This window comes from Oreochromis niloticus, linkage group LG1 (genome assembly GCF_001858045.2).
Source record: "Oreochromis niloticus isolate F11D_XX linkage group LG1, O_niloticus_UMD_NMBU, whole genome shotgun sequence".
NCBI classification, from domain to species: domain Eukaryota; kingdom Metazoa; phylum Chordata; class Actinopteri; order Cichliformes; family Cichlidae; genus Oreochromis; species Oreochromis niloticus.
Genome location: NC_031965.2, coordinates 26,127,694 through 26,151,507, shown reverse-complemented (window position 1 = coordinate 26,151,507; position 23,814 = coordinate 26,127,694). Strand labels below are relative to the sequence as shown.

At 39.6% G+C, this 23,814-nt stretch overlaps 2 protein-coding genes across 6 annotated transcripts in view; one reads left to right on the top strand and one right to left on the bottom strand.

Moving 5' to 3' along the window:
- Positions 1-1,461: 1,461 nt before the first annotated feature.
- si:dkey-127k13.1 (PWWP domain-containing protein MUM1) lies at positions 1,462-8,727 on the bottom strand. 4 transcript variants are annotated; one of them, XM_013277048.3, is made up of 14 exons: positions 8,429-8,727; positions 7,578-7,757; positions 7,171-7,481; positions 6,855-7,083; positions 6,554-6,676; positions 6,398-6,468; positions 6,073-6,149; positions 5,073-5,133; positions 4,904-4,979; positions 4,729-4,779; positions 4,369-4,604; positions 2,152-2,373; positions 1,957-2,045; positions 1,462-1,878 (listed from the first exon to the last, which is right to left on the bottom strand). In XM_013277048.3, the coding sequence occupies exons 2-14, from the start codon at positions 7,582-7,584 to the stop codon at positions 1,797-1,799; spliced, it is 1,635 nt and encodes a 544-aa protein (XP_013132502.1). In that variant the 5' UTR covers positions 7,585-7,757; positions 8,429-8,727; the 3' UTR covers positions 1,462-1,796. The 4 variants fall into 4 exon arrangements, with proteins under 4 accessions (XP_013132502.1, XP_005459020.1, XP_005459021.1 ...); XM_005458963.4 differs by having other exon boundaries at positions 6,554-6,697; positions 8,429-8,726; XM_005458964.4 differs by having other exon boundaries at positions 6,554-6,697; positions 8,434-8,726.
- A 1,702-nt stretch (positions 8,728-10,429) lies between these two features.
- Positions 10,430-23,814, top strand: part of kif26ba (kinesin family member 26Ba) — a 91,115-nt gene continuing 77,730 nt past the window's right edge. For both annotated transcript variants that reach the window (XM_019359632.2, XM_005458961.3), the window contains exons 1-2: positions 10,430-11,180; positions 12,426-12,818. In XM_019359632.2, the coding sequence (XP_019215177.1) occupies positions 11,121-11,180; positions 12,426-12,818 (453 nt within the window). In that variant the 5' untranslated portion in view covers positions 10,430-11,120. The remainder of the gene's footprint in view (positions 11,181-12,425; positions 12,819-23,814) is intronic.

The window sequence follows — 23,814 nt, the reverse complement described above, 5'->3', positions numbered from 1 at the left end:
AAATAGCTGGCATCAAGTCAGGGTGGAGTGGGTGGAGACGAGTGTCAGTTGTGATTTGTGACAGAAGGATAGCACCAAGAGTGAAAGGGGTGGTGTGATTTGAGACGGTGCCTCTGACAAAAAGACAGCAGGGACAAATATTTCGTTACTGTACTTAAATAGAGGTCCGGTGTTTTTATTTATCGATATTTAATAGCTGCATGTGCCAATTAGTAGCTGTTGTGGCACATCTAGGAGCGAGGGGCATAAAGATAGTAATATTTTTTAAGTGTCACTTAATTTCAAATGCAATGTTTCTATCAGCTCAACAAACATCAGCAAACACACAAACTGCATGTGTGCAGTTTGTCGCACAGTGTGTTGCTACCTAAAGGTCCAGCTGCTGCAGTTCACAGGGATAGAAAAGAAAGAGAGCTGGAGAAAGATAAGAAAGACAGAAGAGGAGAGGAAGAAGAGAGGTTAGATTTAAAGCTAGGGACTGCTCAGTGGTATTTGATAACTGTCAATTTAAAGCCTGCATGAAGTCCTAATGTCTTTAAATCAGATATTGGGTCTGTACATTTTTATATTGTGAAACCTGCTGCATTTTTTTCCTGCTTAGAGGCAAATTCACCCTCTACAATGTAGGCAACAGAAAATAGAGCTTTTTAAGTTTCGTTCTTTTTCTCTGCTCATGTTCTACTTAACTTCTTAAAGCTGAGTACCTTTATTAGAATTAAAATTTAAACTGAAATAAAGTTTATAGTCTCATGTACTAATATTATTTTATTATTACATTATTATAACACAAGGTCCAGTTGGCTTTGCACAACAATAGCTGGTAAAATGAAAAAAAAAAAAAGCATTTTAAATGTTATTATGAAGATTTTCCTTTGCCTGTTTGCCCAGCACAGAAGCATTTTTATTCTAAGAAAATTTTATGTCAGTCCACACCCGGGCTGTGCTGTTTTCACTTTGGCAAATCATGTAATTTTCTTCCCAGACTTTTCACTGCTGTAAATACAATAATAATAGTATATAAAATTAGTTACAGAATTATTTCTAATGAAATGTTTGGGTTGGAAACAGGCCCACAAGAGCAAACTCTGTTTATTATTGCTGGTGTGATGACGATTGTTGGCATTTGGCCATTTATTGAGGCGTGTCCATAGAGCAACTGTCAGTTACTGGCATGGACGGTATAAACGCTACATTATACCGTCTATGGTCTGTAGTGGACGCTCCAGGATCTGATTGCCTCCGATTCATTTTCCACCCCATCATACGTGAATCAGGGGTATCCTTTTCTCTCATTGGTGGTTGCTTCACTTGCTCACCTTGATGTTGGCGAATGTTCATCACCACTTTCTTCACCATGGCAGAGTTTTTTTTCGCCTGTCTATGACTTTGTATAGTCTCTGTGAATCAGTCTCTGTGTGCCTGTCCCTTTAGTGTGTATGAGAATCTTCACAGTTCAGCAAACAGTTTTATAACACTTTTTATTTTATGTAAAACTCTTACAAAAGCACATGCAGACAGATAATTAATACTTGAGCTGCTTGAGAAGCTATTTGACCATGTGTACATTTCCACTTATGGAATAAAGTTATGTGATTAAACCACCTTTCATGATTGCATTTCATGGCCTTAATTTAGGTTTTATTATATGCTTGATATTCACTTTTTACAAGTATACAAAAAGAAAAAAAAAATCAGTGCAATGATTGATTGCAAGGCACACAGGTTATGGCTGTATTACCTATGAACAAAACTTAAAACACTCCAAATATCACAAATCTTGACACTCAGACCGACAGTCAGAGAATAATGGAAGTGTTTGGATGTTGTGATTTCTTCCTCATTTGCTGCTCAATCTTTAAATCAAACTGCTGCCTTTCTCTGAAAAAACAACAACAAAAAATTAGTATTTAGCCTTGAAGTCATTCTTTTTAAAAATTTAACATATAAAAGTCTCACCTGTTGCTTATACATCGCCCTCTGAGGTATTTTTCTTCTGCTGTTTTTACTGAAACGTTGTCCACTCCAGCAATGGCATAAATAATGGCCTGCACAGAAAGATAAACTCATGACACCTGGACTACAGAAACTGAACTGCATATCAGGAAACATTGCAAACAAAACCTGCGAGCACTCATGTAGGCTTTAGCTCACCTCAGGAAGAAGCACATCCAGGACAAAAGGGACACGATCCATGGATTTCACATCAGCTACGCAGGGGGCGTTGGCCACAGCTGCTGTATAGAGCTCATTTAGGTAGCAGTAGACTTGGTCAAGCTGATGGTCATCTTCAAGGTATATGTTCACCACCCGTCTACGATTGGCACTTAAGAAGGAACGAAGCCACCTGGACTTCTCCTGCCCATGGATTACAGCCTGTAGGAAGTGTGATACAATGGGAAGGGATTTATTCAATCAATTATGGTTTCCTATGCCATCACATCTTACGTGTGGCACAGCTCCGATGTCAGATTTTAAAAAGAACTGCAACTGAAAAAAAAATGATAGCTTTCATATGCAAATACTTGCAATATTCACCCATTTGTTTGTTTAATTTTTGCATGCTCTGGCACACTCTTTGCATAACTGGTTGAGCTCCTGAAAGTATTGGACATTACTGGGGTGAACTTAAATTTGTAAGTATACTAAAATCGAGGTCAGCTTACACTCATTGTGGCCTCTACCACCCATACTTCATTCAAACAAATCTCCACGTCTTAACAGATAGACTGCTTTTGACCACTTTGCTCTGGTCTCATACTAACAGTGCGTGCAATTCAGAAACTTATAAAAGCATAGGATACCTGGTCTTGATAAATAGTTAAGACAAACAAAATATTGGTACTCACTTATAAGTACCTCTTAGCGTTTACCTAACAGCAAACTATGGTAATTCAGCTATAAGCAGTTATCAGCATCAGCAAATAGCATATAATCATGATTGGTATGTCATCAATCAAGGTAAAACGTGAACCTGTATAACAGAAAAATAATATGCATTTCTTGATGATAACCTTAGTGTTGTACTTTATAAATGAAATGAAAAAGGTGTTAATAAAAATCTATCCCAATCCTTCTTTTAGGAGGTGAGACAATTGCTATAACAAGGAACTAAGAAGAACATAAATGATGGCAAGTTGAATTCAAATGTCTAGTCTTTGACTATCTTTAATTTCCAGACCTATGTAACTGTGCCAAATGTGGTGCTATGACCAAAGGGGATGTGCATTTGTTTCCACACACTGGAAATAAGTTCAAAATAAAAAACAAAAAACAAATCTGTTGTTTATGATTTAGTTGTTGAAATCCACATTTGGGCTGGTATATGCTGTGAAAACTAATCAAGATTTATTAAAACAAAACAAACAGACACGAAAAAGGATCTCTGCACATAAAAGCAACAAAAGGAATTCAGATGAAAGGTCACCAGTGGCTACATGTTTTAAGTCAGCTGGTCATCATGTGTTTTTTCTCAGCTTCCAAGATGGTAACGCCAGCTAAAAGAGGAACTCAAGGCATATTTTTGTTCCAAATACAAGTATATTACAGTCATACACTACAAAGTGAAAGGTTTCCATGAAGAATTACTGCTGAAAGGCTTTTGTTTGGATCTATTGTAACTTCATTAGTAGGGCCAAACAGGGCTATTCTCTTGCAGCACTTCAAAGTCCTTGTTGTTGACTGGTGTTTCAACCTCACCCGGTCTTTATATGTATTGTGATTCTGTATTGTAAAAAAAGATGAAAACCGTGGCCTACAAACGTGCTTGTGCAGTGGGTGAACTGTGAGGCTGTGTGGGTAGGGCAAACCCACACATTTCTCACGTGGGTCTCACAGTAGGGTGTTCCCACACAGGGCTGGCAGCAGTTTTACCTTTTGGGGGCCCTTTATTGGCTGTTTAAATGGGCAAACACACTACCCCCAGTACTGGTGTACCCACACAGCCCACAATGGGCAGCCCACAGTGGGGTCAGGTTAGCGGTGCACTAGATCCGGCACTGTTGCAGTCACTAACTCAAAAGCTGAAAAGTTACATAATTTGAGCAGGAAAGTTTCAAGCCTAAGTTGAGCCACAGAAACCAAATACAAGTTTTCATCTCATAAAACTTTGGTGGGATAAAGGAAATGAAATATTCCAATTACTCAGAATATTAAATTATTTTGCGCTGGTATAAAACTCTACTTTCTGCTTCTGTTTCAGTTTGGGCTGTCCTAAAAGACCAAAGCAGCACTCATTACTCAGCACTGATGCAACATTTTAGTGAAGTGACACCAGCACTGTAACTTTTTGAGGAACACAAACAATCAACACAATCAAACAACACAAACACAAGAATTACACCAGCAGAAAAGCAAGAGAGTCATTCATACCAGGAGGTGTGCGTCGACCATGTGTTGCTTGACAATGAAATGTACGAGCTTCTCATTTGCGCGGTTGTGGGCAGCATGGGTCCGATCTGGCAGCAACCTTTTTGAACACCTTATGTCCTTCTGCTGTTCACTAAAGCTGTCCTCCTTAACGTCACATGGCTCCTCCATTGTCGAATCACTGATGATGGTTAGTCTCTCTGAAGCTGCCTTTGGATACTCCCTCCTCACAGGATAACCTAAACCAATTCAGACCAGCAGTCAAGAGCAACATCAGGGCCTAGAGAATCTGTAGGTGTATTCAACTTTTTAATTCTGTGCTAGCCTCATAATTTGTGATTCCAGGTCAAGGATGAAACTTACTCATATCATGGTCAAAGTACTGTATGAAGGAGCCAGAAAATGAGCCACATGCTACAAAGATAAAACATGATTAGTACTGCAGCTAATTCAGTGATATCATCCTAATATTGTTTAAACAACATATCACACACACATCAGTGTTTCTGCTTGCTGAGGCATTAAATAAGCAACTCACCAATCCGAAATCTGTAGTCTGTTATGAGATCCAGGGACCATGATATTGCAGCATCATAGCTTTCTTTGGCTTTACGCTGTTTAAAAAAACCAAAAAAGCAAAAACAGTTTAGCACTGTGTCAAGAGAACATTTTCAGAAATCAGAACATACTCCGTGAGCAGTTCTTACCATGAGTTCATTAGCTTCTTCACAGTCAAAAGGTTTCAAACATTTTAGAGCCACAGCAAACCTTTAGAAACACAAACACCCAACTGAAAAGTTTATTTAAATAACATAAATGTAACATAACACTACGTAATGTGGATACACTAATCAGCCACTTCATTGGATACAGTTCAAATTCTTAATGCAAATATCTAATTAGCCAATCACATAGCAACAACTCGATGCATTTAGGCATGTAGACATGGCCAAGACAACCTGCTGAAATTCAGACTGAGCATTAGAATGGGGAACAAAGGCAATTTAAATGACTTTAAATGGATGTTGCTGCCAGTTGGATTGCCATGAATCATTTATAAACTGGATTTTCCCACACAATGATTTCTAGGATTTACTAGACAGCAGTGGGTGCCAGTACTATCAGCTAAGAACAGGAAACTGAGGCTACAAATCACAAAGGCTCACCAAAAATTGGACATTGATAATTTTGTCCATTTCCAACTGGACAAACAGAAGATTGGAAAAACGGTGCCTGGTCTGTTGACCATTATTCAGATGGTAGAATCAGAATTTGGCATAAACAACATGAAAGTATGGATCCATCCTGCCTTGTGTCAATGGCTCAGGCTGCTAGTGGTGGTGCAATAGTGAGGATTGATATTTTCATGCCACATTTTAGGCCCCTTAGTACCACTTCAGCATTGTTTAAATGCCCCAGCCTACTTGAGCATTGTTACTGACCATGTCCATCACATGTATATCCCTTTATCCCTTCCAGCAGGATAAAGCACCATGTTGCAAGCTCAAATAATCTCAAAGTGCTTTCTTGAACATGACAATGGATTCACTGTTCTCAAATGACCTTTGGAGTATGGTGTAAAGGGAGATTCACATTGTGGACCTGCATGTCCAACCCAAGGTGTACTTTGTAAAGTGGCTGGTGAGTGTATATATCACCTAAAGACACAGGCAAGAACCAACAAAGCAAAAACAGAAAACATCCTACCCTTTCTTTTTCTCAATGATTGAGTCATCAATAAAGATGATACTGGCTTTTTTGTGCTTTCTGTTCACACTTTTTACCTACAGCAAACAAAATAACAACAAAGAACAAAACAAAAGTCAATGATTTTTCATGGGCAATTATTGTCATTTTAACAGTGAATGCTTTTTTGATTCATCTAGTAAATTCAAGATATACAATAGTAGGCTGACTGACAGCACTTATCAAAAAAGCATTTAAGGCATTGATTCAATAAAAGAAAAAAGGAAAACATTAACAAGAATCTGCTAAATTGTGTTTTTTAATCACGTCACCATTATGCACTCACCAATGCAGGCCAATATGGATAGTTTCTATATTTGTGCCACACAAATGCTCCTTCGGTAATGGATGGGGGCTCTGAAAGTCAAAACAAAAATAAACAAATCAACTCAAAGTGTCCTGTACCGTCACAGACTTCAGTTATCCTTGTGGTCTCGCTTACTTTCGTCTGTCCGCATCAGGAAACTTGGGAGCTCTTCCTCGTCCTCCTCATCACTTATGTCATCCTTCTGGTAGGACAAAGTAGACAGCTGTTCTTCATGCTGACTCAGTTCTATTGAAAGATCTGAAGACATCATAGAGTCATCTATTGTGGAGTTAAGAAGAGACAGAATTAGAGCACACCTGCAGTTCTCCAAGCCAATTAAAAGCACAAGACATACACGATAGACGGAGAAAATTAAAAAATGTGGCTACACAGAACTGGCTGTGCTTGAGGACATCAGTGTTGAACAATACACTACCTTGACTTTCTGCTTCAGCCTTCTCGAGTTCAAATCTTGGCCTGGAGCGGGAGGATGATTTATCTTTATTTAAATTCCCAGTCTCTCCTTTTGGCCTCCTACCACGCCGGCACTTGACTGAAGGACCATCGGTTTTACCATCGGTCTGCGTTTGCGTCTTTGTCTGTCTTTGTTTAACCGATCTCTTACGCTTACGTTGAGGTTTTGACTCTGAATCTACTGCTGTTGTCTACAACAGAACATAACAAAAGGAAACTGAATTCACTGAAGCTATGAAGGATTATAAAAATGTATAAATTTCACTTTTACACCATACCTTTATCTGAGTGATGAACTCTGTGTATTGTAGCTCCCCTTCAGGAGGGGAGCCGGAAATGGTTGACTGGATATCAAAGGTGGTGCTGTGGACTGGTGTGGAGGTTAAGCAGGCTTCTTGTGCAAGTCTCATTTTCTCCCTTTCATTTTTTGGTGTACTAGCCTCTATTGGAAAGACAAGGCCGCAGTCACTGCAGCCGCCGCCTGGCACAGCACTTGAATCATCTGTGCTGGGAGACGAAGCCGCATCTGAGGTGTCTTTCTCTGACAACTTCTTTTTAGGTTCCCTTTTTCTTGTTTTTCCAGGTGCACCTGGAAAAATCACGTGCAGTCATTTTTCTACTGTCATTTTGAGTAAATTTGTGTGTTCGTATAAAAACAGTTCTCATTCATAAAATATTTGATTACCTTTCATTGCTGTAATATTTGGTGTATTCCTCCTTGTGGAAAGCTTTCCCTGGAGTTCATTGGGACACAGGAATACCAGCGATCCGACATTAATCGGGGCTTATTTCCTTTATTTGGGGGACTTGAAGATCCGTTGTAGGCGCCAGGGTGGATAAACTGGTAGTCCCAGTAGCTTTATGCCTGATTTAAAAAAAAAAAAAAAGTAAAGTAAGGCGATGTTGCTCAATCGACAAACTTAGTAGGCCGTACTTTCGCCTTGGACGAGTTTGGCACTAAACGCTACATTCGCAGGTTATTCTTGACATGCGTAGTGAATTCACGAACACGCGGAAAAGCTGTTGTCACGGAGACAAGAGTGTTCTGAAACTGGGCGTCTAAGTACCTTTTTAACGGGAAACTAGCTTTTATGAATTTGGGTTTTAAAAAAAAACCCATACATGTGCAAACGGCACAGCAAACTTTTGAAAAACAAAGTTTAACGGTGCAGTAACAGCCCAACGCCCAAGATGTGCTGCAGGTCAACCAGATAAGAGGGCTCGCTTGCTAACAAAACTTGCTCGCTAGTAAACAGGCATAAAAATCTAGTTTTAAAAAAAAAATCACAAACACATTCACGGGGGTTTACACAGTTCCGTATTATAGTTATGCGCCACTCGTCACACTGAAGCTATGTCACTATTCCGCCCTTTATATAATACAATAACGTTGACGTACGGATCAACTAAAACAAGCAATGCAATAACTGAACTGCCGCCAAACTACGACGTAGACCCATAAAAAAAAAGCGACTGACTGACCACCTCTGCCCGAGTCAAGCGAAGTAATGACCAGAGCTACAACTAGCCACTTACCTTACCTTAGGAACCTAAACTCGGTATTTTTGTGCCACTCGCTAGCTTTTAGCTCCAGTTAAGACCCTTGACATAGTTGTTGCTTGTAAACATTCAACGTAACGCAAAGCTGCACGAAAAAAAAGGAGTTCCTAACCTCGAAACAAAACCTGCAGTCAATAGTGAAAGCAATACGTCGTGCAGACAATTCCTGTTAACAAATGTTTGTTATTTCTCGTGGACTGTCTACCACACCAAAAGATTTGCCGCCACCATCTGGACCGGAGGGCGTGGATTTATGTCTGAAAAAGCGATCAGGACACGCTTGGTTGTTCACGGATTTAGTGTTGTGGTTGAGCACAGGATGTGTGCACAACTTGCATCTATGTACTGTTTAGAAGAGACTTTAATAGGCTTATGCATGGGTAGGAGACAAGAATTAAATTATATAAATAATAATACAATATAAAAAAAATGGCACCCAAACATATTTTGATTGATTTTGAATGTTTTGAAGCTGCCCCCATTTTTTTGGCTGTATTAACACTAAAGCGATCTTGTCTTCCAATCTCACAAAAAGCTACCAAATTCAAGAAGTTATATATATATATATATATATATATATATATATATATATATAGAAAAAAAGACAGCCACGTGACTTTTTTTTTTTTTTTTTTACTGTAACTTGCTTACAGATCCACAGAGTTTTACAAAGGCACATAAAAAAAGCTTGTTTTGCTATTCGTGTAATCTTTTTTATTTGTATTTATTTCGTTTTATTTTATTTATTTATTTATTCTTTACTGCTCTGCTCTAATTCAGCGTTGCGGGATACGCTGAAGCTTATCTAATTTATTATAGGGGTAGCAGAGTACAACCTGCTTGTCCAAATTCTCACAGGGCGAAATCTTAGAGACAACCATACAAGTCCACTTTCACACTTATGGGCAGGGAGAACATGCAGACTATACAAAGCAAGGCTACACAACTCCGGATTTGAGCCCAGGACCTTTGTCCTGTGAGACGATAGTGCTAACCATTTACAAAATGAAAAGCAGCATGCATGTACGATGAAAAAAAACAAAATCTTCTCTGATTACGCAATCATTAAAAAGGAAAAAGAGTGGGAAAGGATGGGAAACAGGTCTGTTCAGCAGTCTACTTTCACTTACCTGTTGGTGTCTGGTTTCAACAGCAATGCCCTCCTGAGAACAACAGAGGGCGCTGTGTGACCACTCATCCTGTGTTCACATGGGTTCCTAAAACTCTCCATCACGTAGAAGGATTGCTGCTGCTCCTGCTTGGATCTTAATGCTACAGTCTTAGCTTTGCTTTCTACAGATATTTTCTTCAATTAGGGGCTCACCACCCTACAGCTTTACCTGCTGAAAAGTCACAGTTGACACTTTTTTATTTGTTTTTGTTTCTGTTTGACTGACAGAGGTCAGAGGCCAGTGGTTAAGCTTACAGCAACAGGGCTGAGATGTCTTTGACACTGAGCACACAGTTATTTAACATCTTTGTGGTCTCTTTGTAATTTGATGACTTTCTTCATCCATTTTTTTCTATCTGATACCATTGCCTGCTTGAAAGAGGTTTTCAGGTAATCAGGAATTCAAATCCAAGTACCTCCAAGACACCAAGACACCAAACTAAAAAAAAAAAATACAAATAAATAAGCAAAGTCTTTGAAATGCCTCCATTTGTTGGATTTTCCTCATAAAAAAATCGGTTTAATTGTTATTTATATGTAAGTATAATTTTTCTCAGTCCATACTGTCTAAAAATTAATCTTGCATAAATACAAAGTTTTTATAGCTTTGGTCAAAATGACTCGAAAGTTTACAATATTTTTTTTAAAAACACGTTAAAGTTATGTTCCTAAACTCCGCCACTTTCCACTTTAATCAGCCAGAAATCCACCTGTCACTCAACTGGCACCTCTGGAAGTGCATTGGCCTGCGGCAGATGAGGGGTAAGTTGGCCCCGCCTTCATCCAGATGTGCGTTCTTGCTCCTGTCTCTTCAGTCCACTGCTGGCTTCGGCAGAGCGCGGAGCCACAGGAAGTCAGGAGGAGGGCGCAGATAGTAACACTCAAAGTACAAACAACGAGGAGATGACTTCTGTAGCAGTGGCCTGAACCAGCCGAATCTCACACCGTCTAATGAGACGTTAGAGAAGGAGACCTGCGCCGTGCGTCGGAATTTCTGCTACCCCCTGAGGGGGGTGGGGGGTGTTTGCTTTACCTGGCCAGCCTGAGACGCAGAGCTGATGGAGAGAGGCTGGGCTGAGTGCGGTGCCACTCTAGAGCGCTGTTGAACAGAGAGCTTCATTCAGCTCATAGACTCTGCTGAAGGGGAGCGGTCTCTTTCACCGACCTGTGTGATTCCTGTCTGCTTTTAGGAGTAATTCGAGGGCTCTTTTAGACGCAACAAACCGTGCGGTTTGTTAAGAAGAGAGACCGAAACCATCTGTGATTTTTTATTGTGTGTCTCTTGGACGCAGCATGGGGATGTAACTGGGTTCAGCATGCATCTGGAAGTGGCGTGAGGTTACCACCAGCCCAAGAAGAGCAAACTGCTGGGGCGTGTGGTTAATTGAAATCGATCCGGTGGTCTTTTTTTTTTTTTTTTTTTTTTTTTGGATGTGAAGCTGTAGCAGAGGTTCTTTCTCCTCTCCTCTCCTCCTCCCCATTCCTCTCACCTCCAACATGACTTCACTGTCGGGGACTAAGGAGAGGTCTGTGAGCAGCCGGAGCAGAAAATATGGGGTAGGTTATTCATTCCAGCAGCCGAGGGGTGGACACACCTCTGTTCCCAATCAGCCTGGTAAACATTAAAACTTATCATCCGTTCACTGCTGCATGCACTTCATCTCACACTCCACCCATTTTTATAGGAGACTGCCGTTTGCTTCGTTTTCAGGGTGACATAAACATGAAACTTGAAGGTTCTTGTAAGATTTGTGTTCCTGCTGCTGATTGCTTTGTGAAGATCACACTTCACGTATCAGTGCTTATGGTGTCACAACACTGGCATGCATTTTCAGTGAATGATCCCCAGAAGTAGCACTTGCTGAGCACCAAAGTGCTAAATCAGTGAAGACTATTATAGTCACACCTGTGTCACTGCCTATCATCTACAAAGACTAATTAACAATAATTTATAACACACCGTTTGGCACAATATAACCACCTCTTCATTTGGAGATGATTGAGCGTTCCCATTTATCAGCCTCAACTCTTTGCTGCCTTATTATAGCCCTCGAGAGAAAGATCACAGGAGTGCCCAACCTTTACAGCCGCCACCACATCAATGGGTCTGTTCTCTGACTGGATTTACCCAGCCGCAAAAGATCAAATTCTCCACTCTTTGCTGCTTGTTTGATGTTCCCATGTGGTTGAGCAGAACAAAATAACAGGTCTATCCTGGCTTAATCCTATTTAGTGGTTTATGGAAGCACTCAGTAGGATGACTTGTCGTTCCATTGCAGGAAATGTTTAATGTCATTCTCTGTTTGTAGGTTTTTAACTGAATGTCCATCTAATTTAATGTCCTAATGTTAGGTAATCTTGATCCCTGATCACACATTTCCTGTGTGGGTTATCCACAGGACACTCTGTGACTGTCTGCTTAGCCTTTTTTAAGAGGAAATCAACATTTTTAGTGTTGATTGTGGAATAACAATGGATGCTGGATCTGTGATTTGGGTATTCAGTATTTTTTTGTTAAAGCAGAAAAATTAGTTGTTGAATTTTTAATTAAAGACATGTTTACTTACTTTAACTTTATTTCAGAAACACATCTCTGTATTAGTACACAAAGTCAGGTGCAGATTGATATACTGGCCATGTGCATTACACCTTCTGCTCATTTCAATGAGCAGAAGGTGTAATGCACATAAACACAATGATTATATTATATACATATTTTGACTTTCCTGCAGCGACTGTAAAATTTTGCATCTTGGAAATACACCATCATTAATTTTTTCTCTTCTGAAAAATGTTTCTTAGGTCCCTGACACATCGCCGACCAAATCTTCCTCCTTCTTCCCGGACACATGGTACCGAAAGGCCTACGATGAAACCACCCGCTCCGGCACACGCCCCGCCCCAGAGGGTGCTGGCTCCATGCCCAGCTCCACGGGAACACCATCCCCAGGCTCAGGAATCTCCTCACCAGGATCCTTCTCTGGGTCACCTGGGACCATCTCCCCAGGCATTGGGACAGGATCACCCGGTTCCCTAGGTGGCTCCCCAGGTTTTGGGACAGGATCGCCGGCCTCAGGCAGTGGAAGTTCCCCTGGAAGTGAAAGAGGGATATGGTGTGAGAACTGCAATGCAAGGCTGACAGAGCTGAAACGACAGGCACTAAAACTGCTCATCCCTGGACCTTATTCCAGCAAGGTAAATTTCTTAGTTTTGTTTGTCCTTCTGTCTTATAGTGTATCTGAAAAAGCGTGTAGGAAGTCACGCACAAGTGGTTATGCTCAGTTTCATAGTGTCCAAAAATAACTTGCTCCTTCATTAACTGTGGCATTTGGTCACTGGCACTTATTAACTTTGTTGCTCATGAAAGAGGGGACTTGTAATCATGCTCTTGCTTACTGTGTTGCTGTGTCGTCAGCATTATTGTTGCCATAAATCATAAGGATGCTGTAATTTGTCCAACCCCCATTTGACCAGCTGCAAAGAAAAAGGAGCAGAAACCAAAGAGCCTTTGGGATTTGGGATCATAATTGTATGTGAAGCTGTTTATCCAATACTGTCATAGAGCCAAAACAAAATGAAAAACATAGGCGAGATCATTTTGATTTCTATCTTGGAGTTTCCCATTTTGCCTGATTGAACATATTACCAAAATCAATGAGCTCGCTTTAGTCTATATTGCTTTTCTCCTTTTGAGGGAATTAATGTGATGGATTACTGTAAGACACTAACCTCAAAGACTAGTATTAATCCACATGGACTCCTGCCTTTTCTCATTTTCTTTGACAGGTGTATCATTTGTTTCTGTGGGTAGTCTATATAATCAGTTTTATTTTCATTAGTGCAGCAATTCTCAATAGCCAGGATATTTCCAGGAGTCCCAGAGTGTACATTCACCTGGGCATACAAATGCATCATATATACAGATATGCAGCTCACATTTCTTACCTTTTCTACACCAAATAGGTTTTCTTATTATTGTTTGTTTTTAAAACTTGATTATGAATTAATGTGACATTACTTATCACTAAACAAACTTAACTTTTGGCTGCTCTTTGCCTTTGGGTCTGATGTCCTTCTGCTACAGTTGACTGAATTTTAGTTATAAAACAATGGGCCTCATATCAGACATTGAGTTAATTGGTAACAAATAGGCTTAAATTATATGCCACGGGGCTGATAAGGCAAAGCTGTTGAGTCTGATGTAGACTTAGAGTGGCATAGTGGAATTTGCTGTAAGACAACAAGTGGTGTGGAAATGCTGTATTTTTATTAGTTCGAGAGCATGACAGTTGGAACTTGTTAGGAACAGTGGGGGTTAGTTGGGAGTCTCAGTTGCCAGACCACTAATTAAAGCGTCATTTGTGAGGCTGGGTTCATTTCAGGCTGATTAAAGTTCCCATTGTGGCTAACTTTATTGCAGCGTAGAAAAAGCACATGCACAACAATCAGCATTATAACTAGTTTAGGTGCTGTGTATGTCTTCATTTAAAAGCTGTCTCAATGTAGACAGAAAATAGTGTGCACTTACTGGAAGAGGATATGGAAATGAGGATGGCATATAGTGTGTGGGCAATAGTTAGCAATAAGATTGTGGGTGTTCACCTTCCTACTTGGATGGGGACTTTCTACGTGGAGTTTGTCTGTGTGGATTTCCTCTCGGTGATCTAGTTTCCTCCCACAGTCCAAAGACATGCATGTTAGGTTATTTGGTGAATCTAAATTGGCTGTAGAGGTGAATTTGAGTGTGAATGGTGGTCTGTCTCCCTGTGAGAGACTGGTGACCTGTCCTGGGCGTACTACACCTCTTGCTCAATGTCAGTTGGAAATGTCTCCAGCCTGCCTGTGACCCTGAATTGGATAAGCAATTAAAATGGATTGATTAAGACATGGAAATGAGCTCAATAGTATCAATGAATCTAGTGCAGAAATCTTGGGGTCACCGAATTTGAAAATATCTCACGTGGCTCAAGGGTCTGTTAATAAAAAATAGATTTTATTGACTTGCCCCAATTTGCTTCACTGATTTAACCTTCAAAGTATGAACAGGAGTGGAATTTGACATTGGAAAAAATGTGTTGTATTACATTATTTTACACTGTGGATGCAACACCTTGAAGACTGTGATAGTAGTTTCACACTAAGAAGAGAAAACACGTGTTTCTGTACTTTTAAATCTGTTCTTTTGTATTTTTATTTTTAAGAAGTTTCTCATGTGTGAAGTGACTCAGTGGCTCCAGTGCTTCTTGCATAAATTAGTTATTTTGACTCTTTTTCCTCGGGGTTGGTTCTTTTTATAGTATTAGAGTTCAAACAGACACCTGACACTACTTCTTGAAAAGTGTTGATTCAACAGTACAATACCCTCAGCTAATGAAGTGTATTAAACCAATATAATTATTTTTATAACACCTATTATCAGTAAAATTAATACGTTTCATGTAAGTAGAGAAATGGTTAAATCCTGAGAAACTTAAAACAACATGTAAGTCAAATCAGTTTATTATAAACACATTTAAAGACAGCAGGTTGACCATAGTGCTGTATAGCTAAAGAATTAAAATAATTTTTAATTAAACCAAAAAAAAGGAAAGAATTTGCACTGTCTTGCAGAATACCCAGCAGGAAAAATATCAAATTACAAATGTAACCTGCTCTCTTCCTTTCAGCTTGTTTTTACTCATTAGTTGAAGTTATGCACGTTATAAAGACACTTGAATTGGAAGTGTCTTACCTATATTACATGTGTTTTCTGCTCTTGTCTGCGCAGAAACTCCACTGCAAGAGCAGAGGTTAGTTTCATTGATGGAAAAAACCCTCTGGGCTGTTACTGAAAAATTTAATGGTTCAGGTATTTTAGCCATCTAGAATTTCCTGACTGGTTTTCTTCTTCTTTTTTTTTTAAAACCCAGACACTTTTTACAAGAATGGTTTAAACTACGCAGGTGTTCTGCATCAAGAAACGCTGAACTAAAGTCCTTGGTGAAGTAGTTTGACCTAATAATCCTTCTCCTTCTCCAAATATGCCAGAGCAGCAATTTGGCTTGTGTATTTTGTGTGGGTGTATGGGTTCCTGATGCACTGTCAGCGTGAGACCCCGTGTTAGTCCCACAGGACACTGTGACATATGTGACCCACCGCACAGCTAAAACACAAACACACATCAACCATCTGATTAAACAGCTAACACACACACATTCACATGCCTTTGTCTGTGTCATGGATCTGACTGCACAACGTTATGCAAGTTATGATTGACCCACACACACAAAGAGTCATATTACCATTTCTTTAGCCATTACATTGCATTCAATTTCCATAGACTTACCCTTATTATAGCCTTCAAATCAAATTGCTTACTTTGAAATTTAACGATTTGTTTCACTCTTTGTCCCCATAAAACACAAAAAAGTCCTCACAGTGTGACTATGTAAACACATTTGTCCCCACAATGTAAGTAATACAAGTGCTCAGACATTCACACACAGGGTTGTTAATACTATGCTAATGATGACCTTCGCCGTGCTTACCTTTTGAATGTTTTGCTTCCTGGATGTCTGCAGTTCATTGTGTAGGTGTGTGCAAGTCTGCTCACAAACACGCATAAAAACAATCCATAATATAATTTGTCATTGTGCTTAAATGCCAAGATAACATATTGCTGAAGACAAACCACTGTTTGAATGCTCATCCACTTATAGACTGTGTTCGCAGCTATCAGTTAATGTAAACAAGCTGCTTTGTTTGAGGTTTTTCCCCCCTTCATCTTATTGAAAATGCCTCATTAATGCATTAAATAATTCAAGAGCAGCCTTATTGCTCTTGGCGCAAAGGAGACATGACGGTTTGCAGATGAGGAGAGGGAAGTGAAATTAAGATAAACGAGTATTTGAAAAGTAGGAAAATCGTTTTATTGTCTGATTGTCTTTGTCATTTGACTTAAACGTCCTCATTTAAATCTAAATTCATTTCAGGTCAGCTCGAGAAATTAGAAAGAAAGGCAGGGGGCAGTACAAGCAATGTGTAGTAAAACAGTGCAGTGTACTACATGCACGCTTGTAACCAGGACTCTAAAGCACATCTGGCTACACAGCTGCACTCACTTAAGGCCTCTGTCCTTATTGCAGTGGTGTGTATATCTGCATGTCTGACTTGTGTTTGTGTATTCATCCTTTATATACACGCCCAAATCATAAATGGATGGAGGGTGATCTGTTTTTGGTTGTCCAGTTTAGCTCAGGAAAGTGGGTCACTATGTGTGTGTATGTTTAAGTCACTAGCAAAGTGACTGTTTTAGATCAGTGGAAAGTTAAAACTATCCATGTTTATAAAGTGAAACGTATACAGTTTCCCATGAGACATAAAAATAGAGCCAAAGAAGGATATGTTTGTGAATATATATGCCCTCCCCAAGGACCTCTTAATGTCAGTATGAGATTTATTGAGTTTGCTTTTGTCTGTACTTTTTTTTCTCAATTAGAACATGTTATGTCAAGTACAGTGCACTTAACCATTGGAGTTTCTTCTGGATATAAATGCCTTATGCACTTAAAATGTTTGTATTAACAGATTCATTGATGTGTCTGCCTAGATGTGGTTGTAGATTAAACATCTGTCAGCAGCTACTAAGCCGGGGATCATTGCAGTTAGCGTGCAGTCAGATTGAAAAAGTAAAGCTTTCCATGATCCTGACATGCAGTGGTTAGTTTTTTACTTAGGCTATTCGCTTGTTCACGCCCAAGTTACCATAACTCAGCCAGAAAGTGCAAGCCCAGAGTTATTACCTAAAAATATCCCAGTTCTCTGCTAACTGCACTTTATTTTCAAAAAATGTAAAAACCTGATAACCCTAGCACATGTTTTTCACATTTGAAGGTACCTAGAATTCATGTATCCATCATTTCAGTGTTTACATATGTTTAATTTAGATGTCAAAGCTTTGAAAAATTAACAGGAAAATAAATCAGAAAAGGGGTAATGTTGTCATGTAAGGGGATATAAAGACCACTTTAGGAGCAGCTTTATGGTGCTTGAAAGGGTGGTTAAAATACACCAATTCACAATACATCCTATACATTATTATGTATGGTATGGTATTTGGAACATACATTGGTGCAGTCCTGACTCAACACACTGTATCATATGAATAAAAATGTGGGTTGTTCTGGATTTCCTTCACACCATGTTAACAATAGCTAACTTATAATGTTTGAGGCTAACAGCAAAATGGCGCATACGCATTCGCTGACCTCAGTGTTTGAAAGGTCTATGATTCTTTGCATCATAGAGCTTTAACGTGCATTTGTGGATGGCTCAGTAAACTGTGTTTACAGGAAATGGTTCATGCAAGTGTTGTATGCTTAATGCAGTCCCACCTAAGGGTGAAAGATCACAAGCATCAAAAACTTATTTTCAGCCGTTTCTTTAGTACACAGAGATTTCTTCAGATTCTCCGAATCCCTTGATTATATTATGTATGGTAAAAGTCTTCACAATTTTATGTTGAGGAACACTATTCTGAAGTTGTTCCTTAATTTGTAGATGCAGGTTTGGGCAGAGGTTCAGCAATCTGAACACATCTGACACAAAGGATGGAAATGCTAATGCTGTATCAGTAGGAGTGTAAAACGTGGACATGATGAGAGGTTTATTTGACCATCAGGTGACCTGTAGATTTGAAGCTTATTGTTTTGTCTGCCATTTTAGACGCCTTTCCAATCCATAAACACAAGTGATGTCAATACACTTGTGGATCTAATCAGCTTAACTAATCCCAGTCACCAAGTAATTGTCACCTACAACCAGTGATTAGTCTGTAATTAGTCCACTTATCAGATCAAATGGTGGAGTATCATTGCTCAGCAATCTGTCCTCAAAGGGATATTTTTCTGCACACAGGTAGCTAGCTATCCTATAATAACCAAATCCCATAACACTACAGAAGCAGGCCTCCGGTAACCACGGCAGCTGGTGTTGCCACGGCAGCGACATGTGACAGATGTGAGCGGCATACATATCTCCATCAGTGTTAATGGGTTCCTCGTAGTTGTTTGTGTGTGTGTGTGTGTGTGTGTGTGTGTGTGTGTTTGTGTGTGTGTGTGTGTGTGTGTGTTTGAGAGAGAGAGAGTGATGGGAGAGAAAGTGTTGGGAGAGAGAGGGTGACAATATATGGAGTTCACATAAATAATAGTGCGTCTTAGTGTGTGTGTTTTTGGCATATATATATATAAATATCTAGTTTTGTGTGTGAGAGAGAGCGATCATGCCCTCCTGATGCCTTTCAGGTGTGAAAGACATTACCATATAAAGAGGGGGCTTCATCAATAACAGCAAGATGATGTGGATGGAGGGATATGTGTGTGAGGAGAGAGAGATGCTGATGCAGCCTGAATTGCAGAGGTTCTCACTGGGTTTATGTCAATTTGCCACCATACTCTCCCACCCCACACTGCAGACATACACATACAGACAGACTCTCTATGGCAATTCAGTAACTTCACTCCTGTGTTTCTAAGAAAGCACTTGTCCTGACATGAGATGTATTTTAATATTTAAGTATTTTGGTTGATTAAAATTTGGTTGATATTTATTACTATCATACATTTTGTTTATATATTAAATGACCTGAAAAGCTAATGCACCTATATCCTACATGGACTGTGCAGTGTTTAGAGTTTACAGACAAAAGCACACCAAACAAAAGTCACCCACAGAGGTCAAGAAATCGCCCCATGTTCTTGTGTTCTATCTTCTCTTTCTGTTCACCCCCAAAATGGTGAGGGCAGACAGCTGCTCCTCTTTGGGTCTGTTTCTTCCTTCCTACCCTCATCAAGTGCATGCTCATATGACATTGTTTGATCATAATAGTTCTTTCTACTGTAGGACTTTGCCTAACAGTTTAAAGTGCCTTGAGGTAACATAAATACAACTAAATCTTTTCAAGAGTTGGGTCATAAATAATCACTATAAACTGATAACAGCTTTGGATAATGGGAGTTTTTTGCTTTCCATTTGTAATCCAAGTTCAGTTCATCAATCACGTGAGTAGGCTTTGATTGTGTTCAGGTACATTGCATTTATCTGCATGAATAAACAAGGATGGGCAGATAAACAGGAAGTCATAAAACAAAAGTCTGTTTCTTAAGCAGGAAGCTGTAAAATATTGACCATTGCCCCGAGAGGCTGAGTCAGCAGACTAGCCAGTAAGTCAGGAGACTGTAGAACTCCTTTCAGCTAACAGATTGAATACAGTAAATATGTAAATTAACAAAAATGAGTGATGAGAAGGTGTCAGTAAATGTATTGGCAAGGTCTCTTCTAGGAAAATAAATCTATTAATTAAAAACAAAAAGTTGGTATTTCGTGTGTGTTAAATTCAAATGAGTGTGAATAATGGTGGCGCACACTTGGAGGCTTGAAAAGGATTTCTGACCATGTGTACCTCATTAGGACAATTGCCAGCCCTTTTGAAATAGACCCGTCTGCTATGGGAAAAGCTGGAACCAGCATAAATGTGCTGATTAAGATCCAGCAGGGATAAAGGGTATGGAGACAAAGTGGTCCAACGCAGCACCCAGCAACCGTTGTCTGTACTTGCTGTTTCCTTCTCTTATGCCTCCTTTTGCTTGTACTCTGAACCACCCCTCCATTCATCTTATTATGCCTACAAATGTTGCCTTGCAGAGATGAGATACCAGCAACATAGACACACTAAGATACAAGCGCGCTCTCTTTTTTTTTTCAGATGTCACCTACACTTAACAGAAAACATCCCCTAACCTTAGCTTAGCTACAACTAAAGGTCAAACCTCAGCTCTTGCCCTAACCCCAACCTAAACCTACATGTAACCTTAATACTAAATCAGAGTCTTGACCCCAAAGCAGTCCTTTTAAGTTCAAAGTGGCCAAAACACTGGCATACACACGCTCACAGATGTGCTTTGTTTTTTCTGCAAAACGAGGCTCTAGAGAAATGAAGATGAGAGAATCAAATATTTAAATTTAGGAAAGGAAGGAGAGGAAGAAACTGCTCTTGCTCTTGAAGACTGCTCTTGCTAATATTGCTATTATTGTCATTATTGTCACTGACCCAGAGCGGACACACTTAATTAGACTAACTACCCCTGCCAGTAGGCTGCTACATTCAGCAAACTGTGTCTGTGTGGTGACTCCATCCCCTGCAGCCAGAGAAGCTGCATACAGCTCTGCCTGCTCCGAAAGAGGGCACACAATGAATCTGAGTTTGCCAGTGTGAATTAAATAGGAAACTAGTAGGAAAATATGCACATTTTAAAATCCAGCAGATGGATGTGCAGAGTGTTAGTACAGCAGATGCCACTTTGACTCTTGAACTGCAGCCACGGGCTAATTTAAAAAACAAGTTTGGGAAGTTTTTCCCTTGGGAATCTTTTTTTACTTGGCAAAGCTGTTTCTCCCTGTTTTGTAAAGCATTTGCATTACTTTGTACTAGCAATGGTTTTAAAAAAAAATCATTTCCAAATTAAGATTCAGTTATGCTTCCTGAAGTTTGGGTGTTTTTATTTGGGTTTCCCCTTATTCCATCTTTTTGTTCACTGTGATTTAAAATAATCTATTTTCTAATTAAGGCCAAAATTAGAAAACACATGTTCAAATGCGTAGTTGTAGTTCGCCTGTTACAGCAGAAATAGAACCAAATTTTACATTTCTAGCACCTCAGTATTCCTCTCAGAACAAACATACTCACCATTCCCGCACACTGGCAAGATTGCAACAACAGGCAAATCATATGCATGAGTGCACATACCCAAACACACCCTGGCACACAACTGGACGGATACAAACTAATACTAACGTGCACACACCAAAGTACACTGAGATTCATACGAAAACACACACAAATGAACACAAACTGGCATGTGTGAGCGGGTTATTGAGGACAAGTGTGCATTGCTGGATGGTAGTGAAAGTGGCAACAGCACCTGCTGCCATGGGGCCCGCAGCTACCATGGCAACTGCCTCTCCGTCACCTAGTAGTTAAGCAGCCATCTTTTCTGTCTGTCTTGTCCTGATTCTATATATTGGGCATTTGTGTGAGTGTTGAAAGAAAATGTGACATTCTACCTGTGTGTTGTTTACAAACTGCCACCATGGACCTTTGGAAAAATGGCATATATTGCAAATTATAGCATCTATAATGTATGCGTGTATCCATCTGTCTCTATCAGTCTGTTTGTCTCTGTAAAAAAAACCCAAAACATGCTGTACCTGATCTGACACTGTTTATATCTAAGTTGAAAACTTTTCGATTCCATCATCGAGAGCCAAGCTGAAAAGTGAAAATGTTCCAGTGTTCCAGCAGCAGCAGGTGCCAGCGCCAGCTCTCTCTGACGCTGTGAAGTCTCGCTCGCTGAACGGTTTATTTGAAGACCTGCTAACCACACTTCTAACATTAGCCAACCTGCTGCCACAAGCTGATAAATCACACAGAAGCATACACATTCACTCATGCAAACACACACCCATACCAACAGTCACAGGCTATCACACAGTCACACATAGCACATCTATCTTCAGCATCTCGCACTAGGAAAATCTCATGACAGACTGAGGTGTGGGTGATAGGGATGGTTTGTGTGTGTGTGTGTGTGTGTGTGTGTGTGTGTGTGTGTGTGTTTGTGTGTGCATGTCTGTGTGTTTTAGTTCTGAACTTTTGAAGTGGGGGCACTTGTGAAGTTGAGGCAGTTAGGTTTGGCTATATCTCTTCTAAGGACAACTTACCAGCTAAATTAATACAATTAAATCAGTAAATTTAAAAAAATATGTATATAATCTTTTGTGAAAATATACATATACTTAACTATGATTACGGTATTCAAATCCCATTGTTACATCATTTTAATTTCAATAAAATATTGAGTGCAATTAAAGATATTCTGCTGCCCTCTTTTTTGTTGTGTAGTTTCTGCATAAGGAGTCATGTGGTTCAGACAGGCATGTCTATGTGTTTATTCCTGATGCTGACATTTCAGTGATTAGAACTGTGGTATGGCTATAAAGTGAAGTCATTATAATTCACCTGAATAATACAGATGAAACTAGAGAAGCTTAAAGCAGTATTCAAAGGAAAAAGGATCAGCTTGTTTTCTGTCTCACACACACACACACACACACACATGAAATACAGTAAACTATATTCATGTTTCACTACAGTGCTTGCACTGGCTTGCAGGTTTATATTTAGAATATGAGCTCACCAGTATCTGATATGTTAACAATCTCTGCTTTTTTAGCCATATGAGATCACACAGTGGCATTTCTGGCTTAAAAATAACAACAAAACAGCTAAACATGGCTTTCGGTTTTATTTATTCTTTTACTTTGGCAACAGATTTTCTTTCCTGAGGCCAGAATTTTGAAACAGTACACTGACTTTAAACGAACTGACAAATTTGTCTGATCAAGAGTCTCACAAATTTACATTTGAAAATGGACCTTCTCAAGTATACTATGTTTCTCTTTTATTGTTTCTCTAATTATGCCCCAGGGAATATTTTCATTAACATAAACAGGGGAATAGTGTAGTTTTTAATAGTGAATGTAATTTAACCTAAAAAAAAAGTCCTCTCTCCCTCACTGTAAATGATCTGCACTCACATTAAATGCCTTACAACCTTAGCCAGAATCTACAAAGTGCTTTACAATATTGTTCTCCTTCACACATACTCACACACCAGTGGAGCCTACTGTGCATGCTGCTCACAATGAAGCATATTGAAAGCTGCAAGTATAGATGTGGGAAACTGAAGAGGAGTGGGACGTAGAGAGAGGAGCAGAAAGGATAGAAGAAAAGATGAGTGTGTGGGAAGAGGCGACAGAGTTGCCTACAAAAAGCTGCGGTGGCCTTGTGCACTGTGTGACTGTGATTGTGAGTGCCTACAGTGCCAACATGCCTGCCTTTTAGGGTCAAAACTAGAAGCAGGGCTCTGAGGGTCAGCTGGTCGTCTTTTACAAGTACCGTAATGGCATTCCTGTTTTAAATACACTGCACTGTTGGCCTGCAAAATTAGCGCCTATGAGTATTTACATACATTCCTAGCTTAGCTACATACTGTAAGTTAAGAGGCTGACGAATGCCAAAGACAGGATGACTGGAGAACCCTGTGTGTGTGTATTTTAAGCAGGACTGTGAGTGTATTGTGTCATAGCATTGTAA

Coding starts and splice junctions, on each gene's coding strand:
- si:dkey-127k13.1 (XM_005458963.4), bottom strand. Junction 6,469..6,553: donor CCTGATGCGGACAGACGAAA/GTAAGCGAGACC, acceptor TTTGACTTTCAG/AGCCCCCATCCATTACCGAA. Junction 2,046..2,151: donor TGGATGTGCTTCTTCCTGAG/GTGAGCTAAAGC, acceptor CTTTCTGTGCAG/GCCATTATTTATGCCATTGC.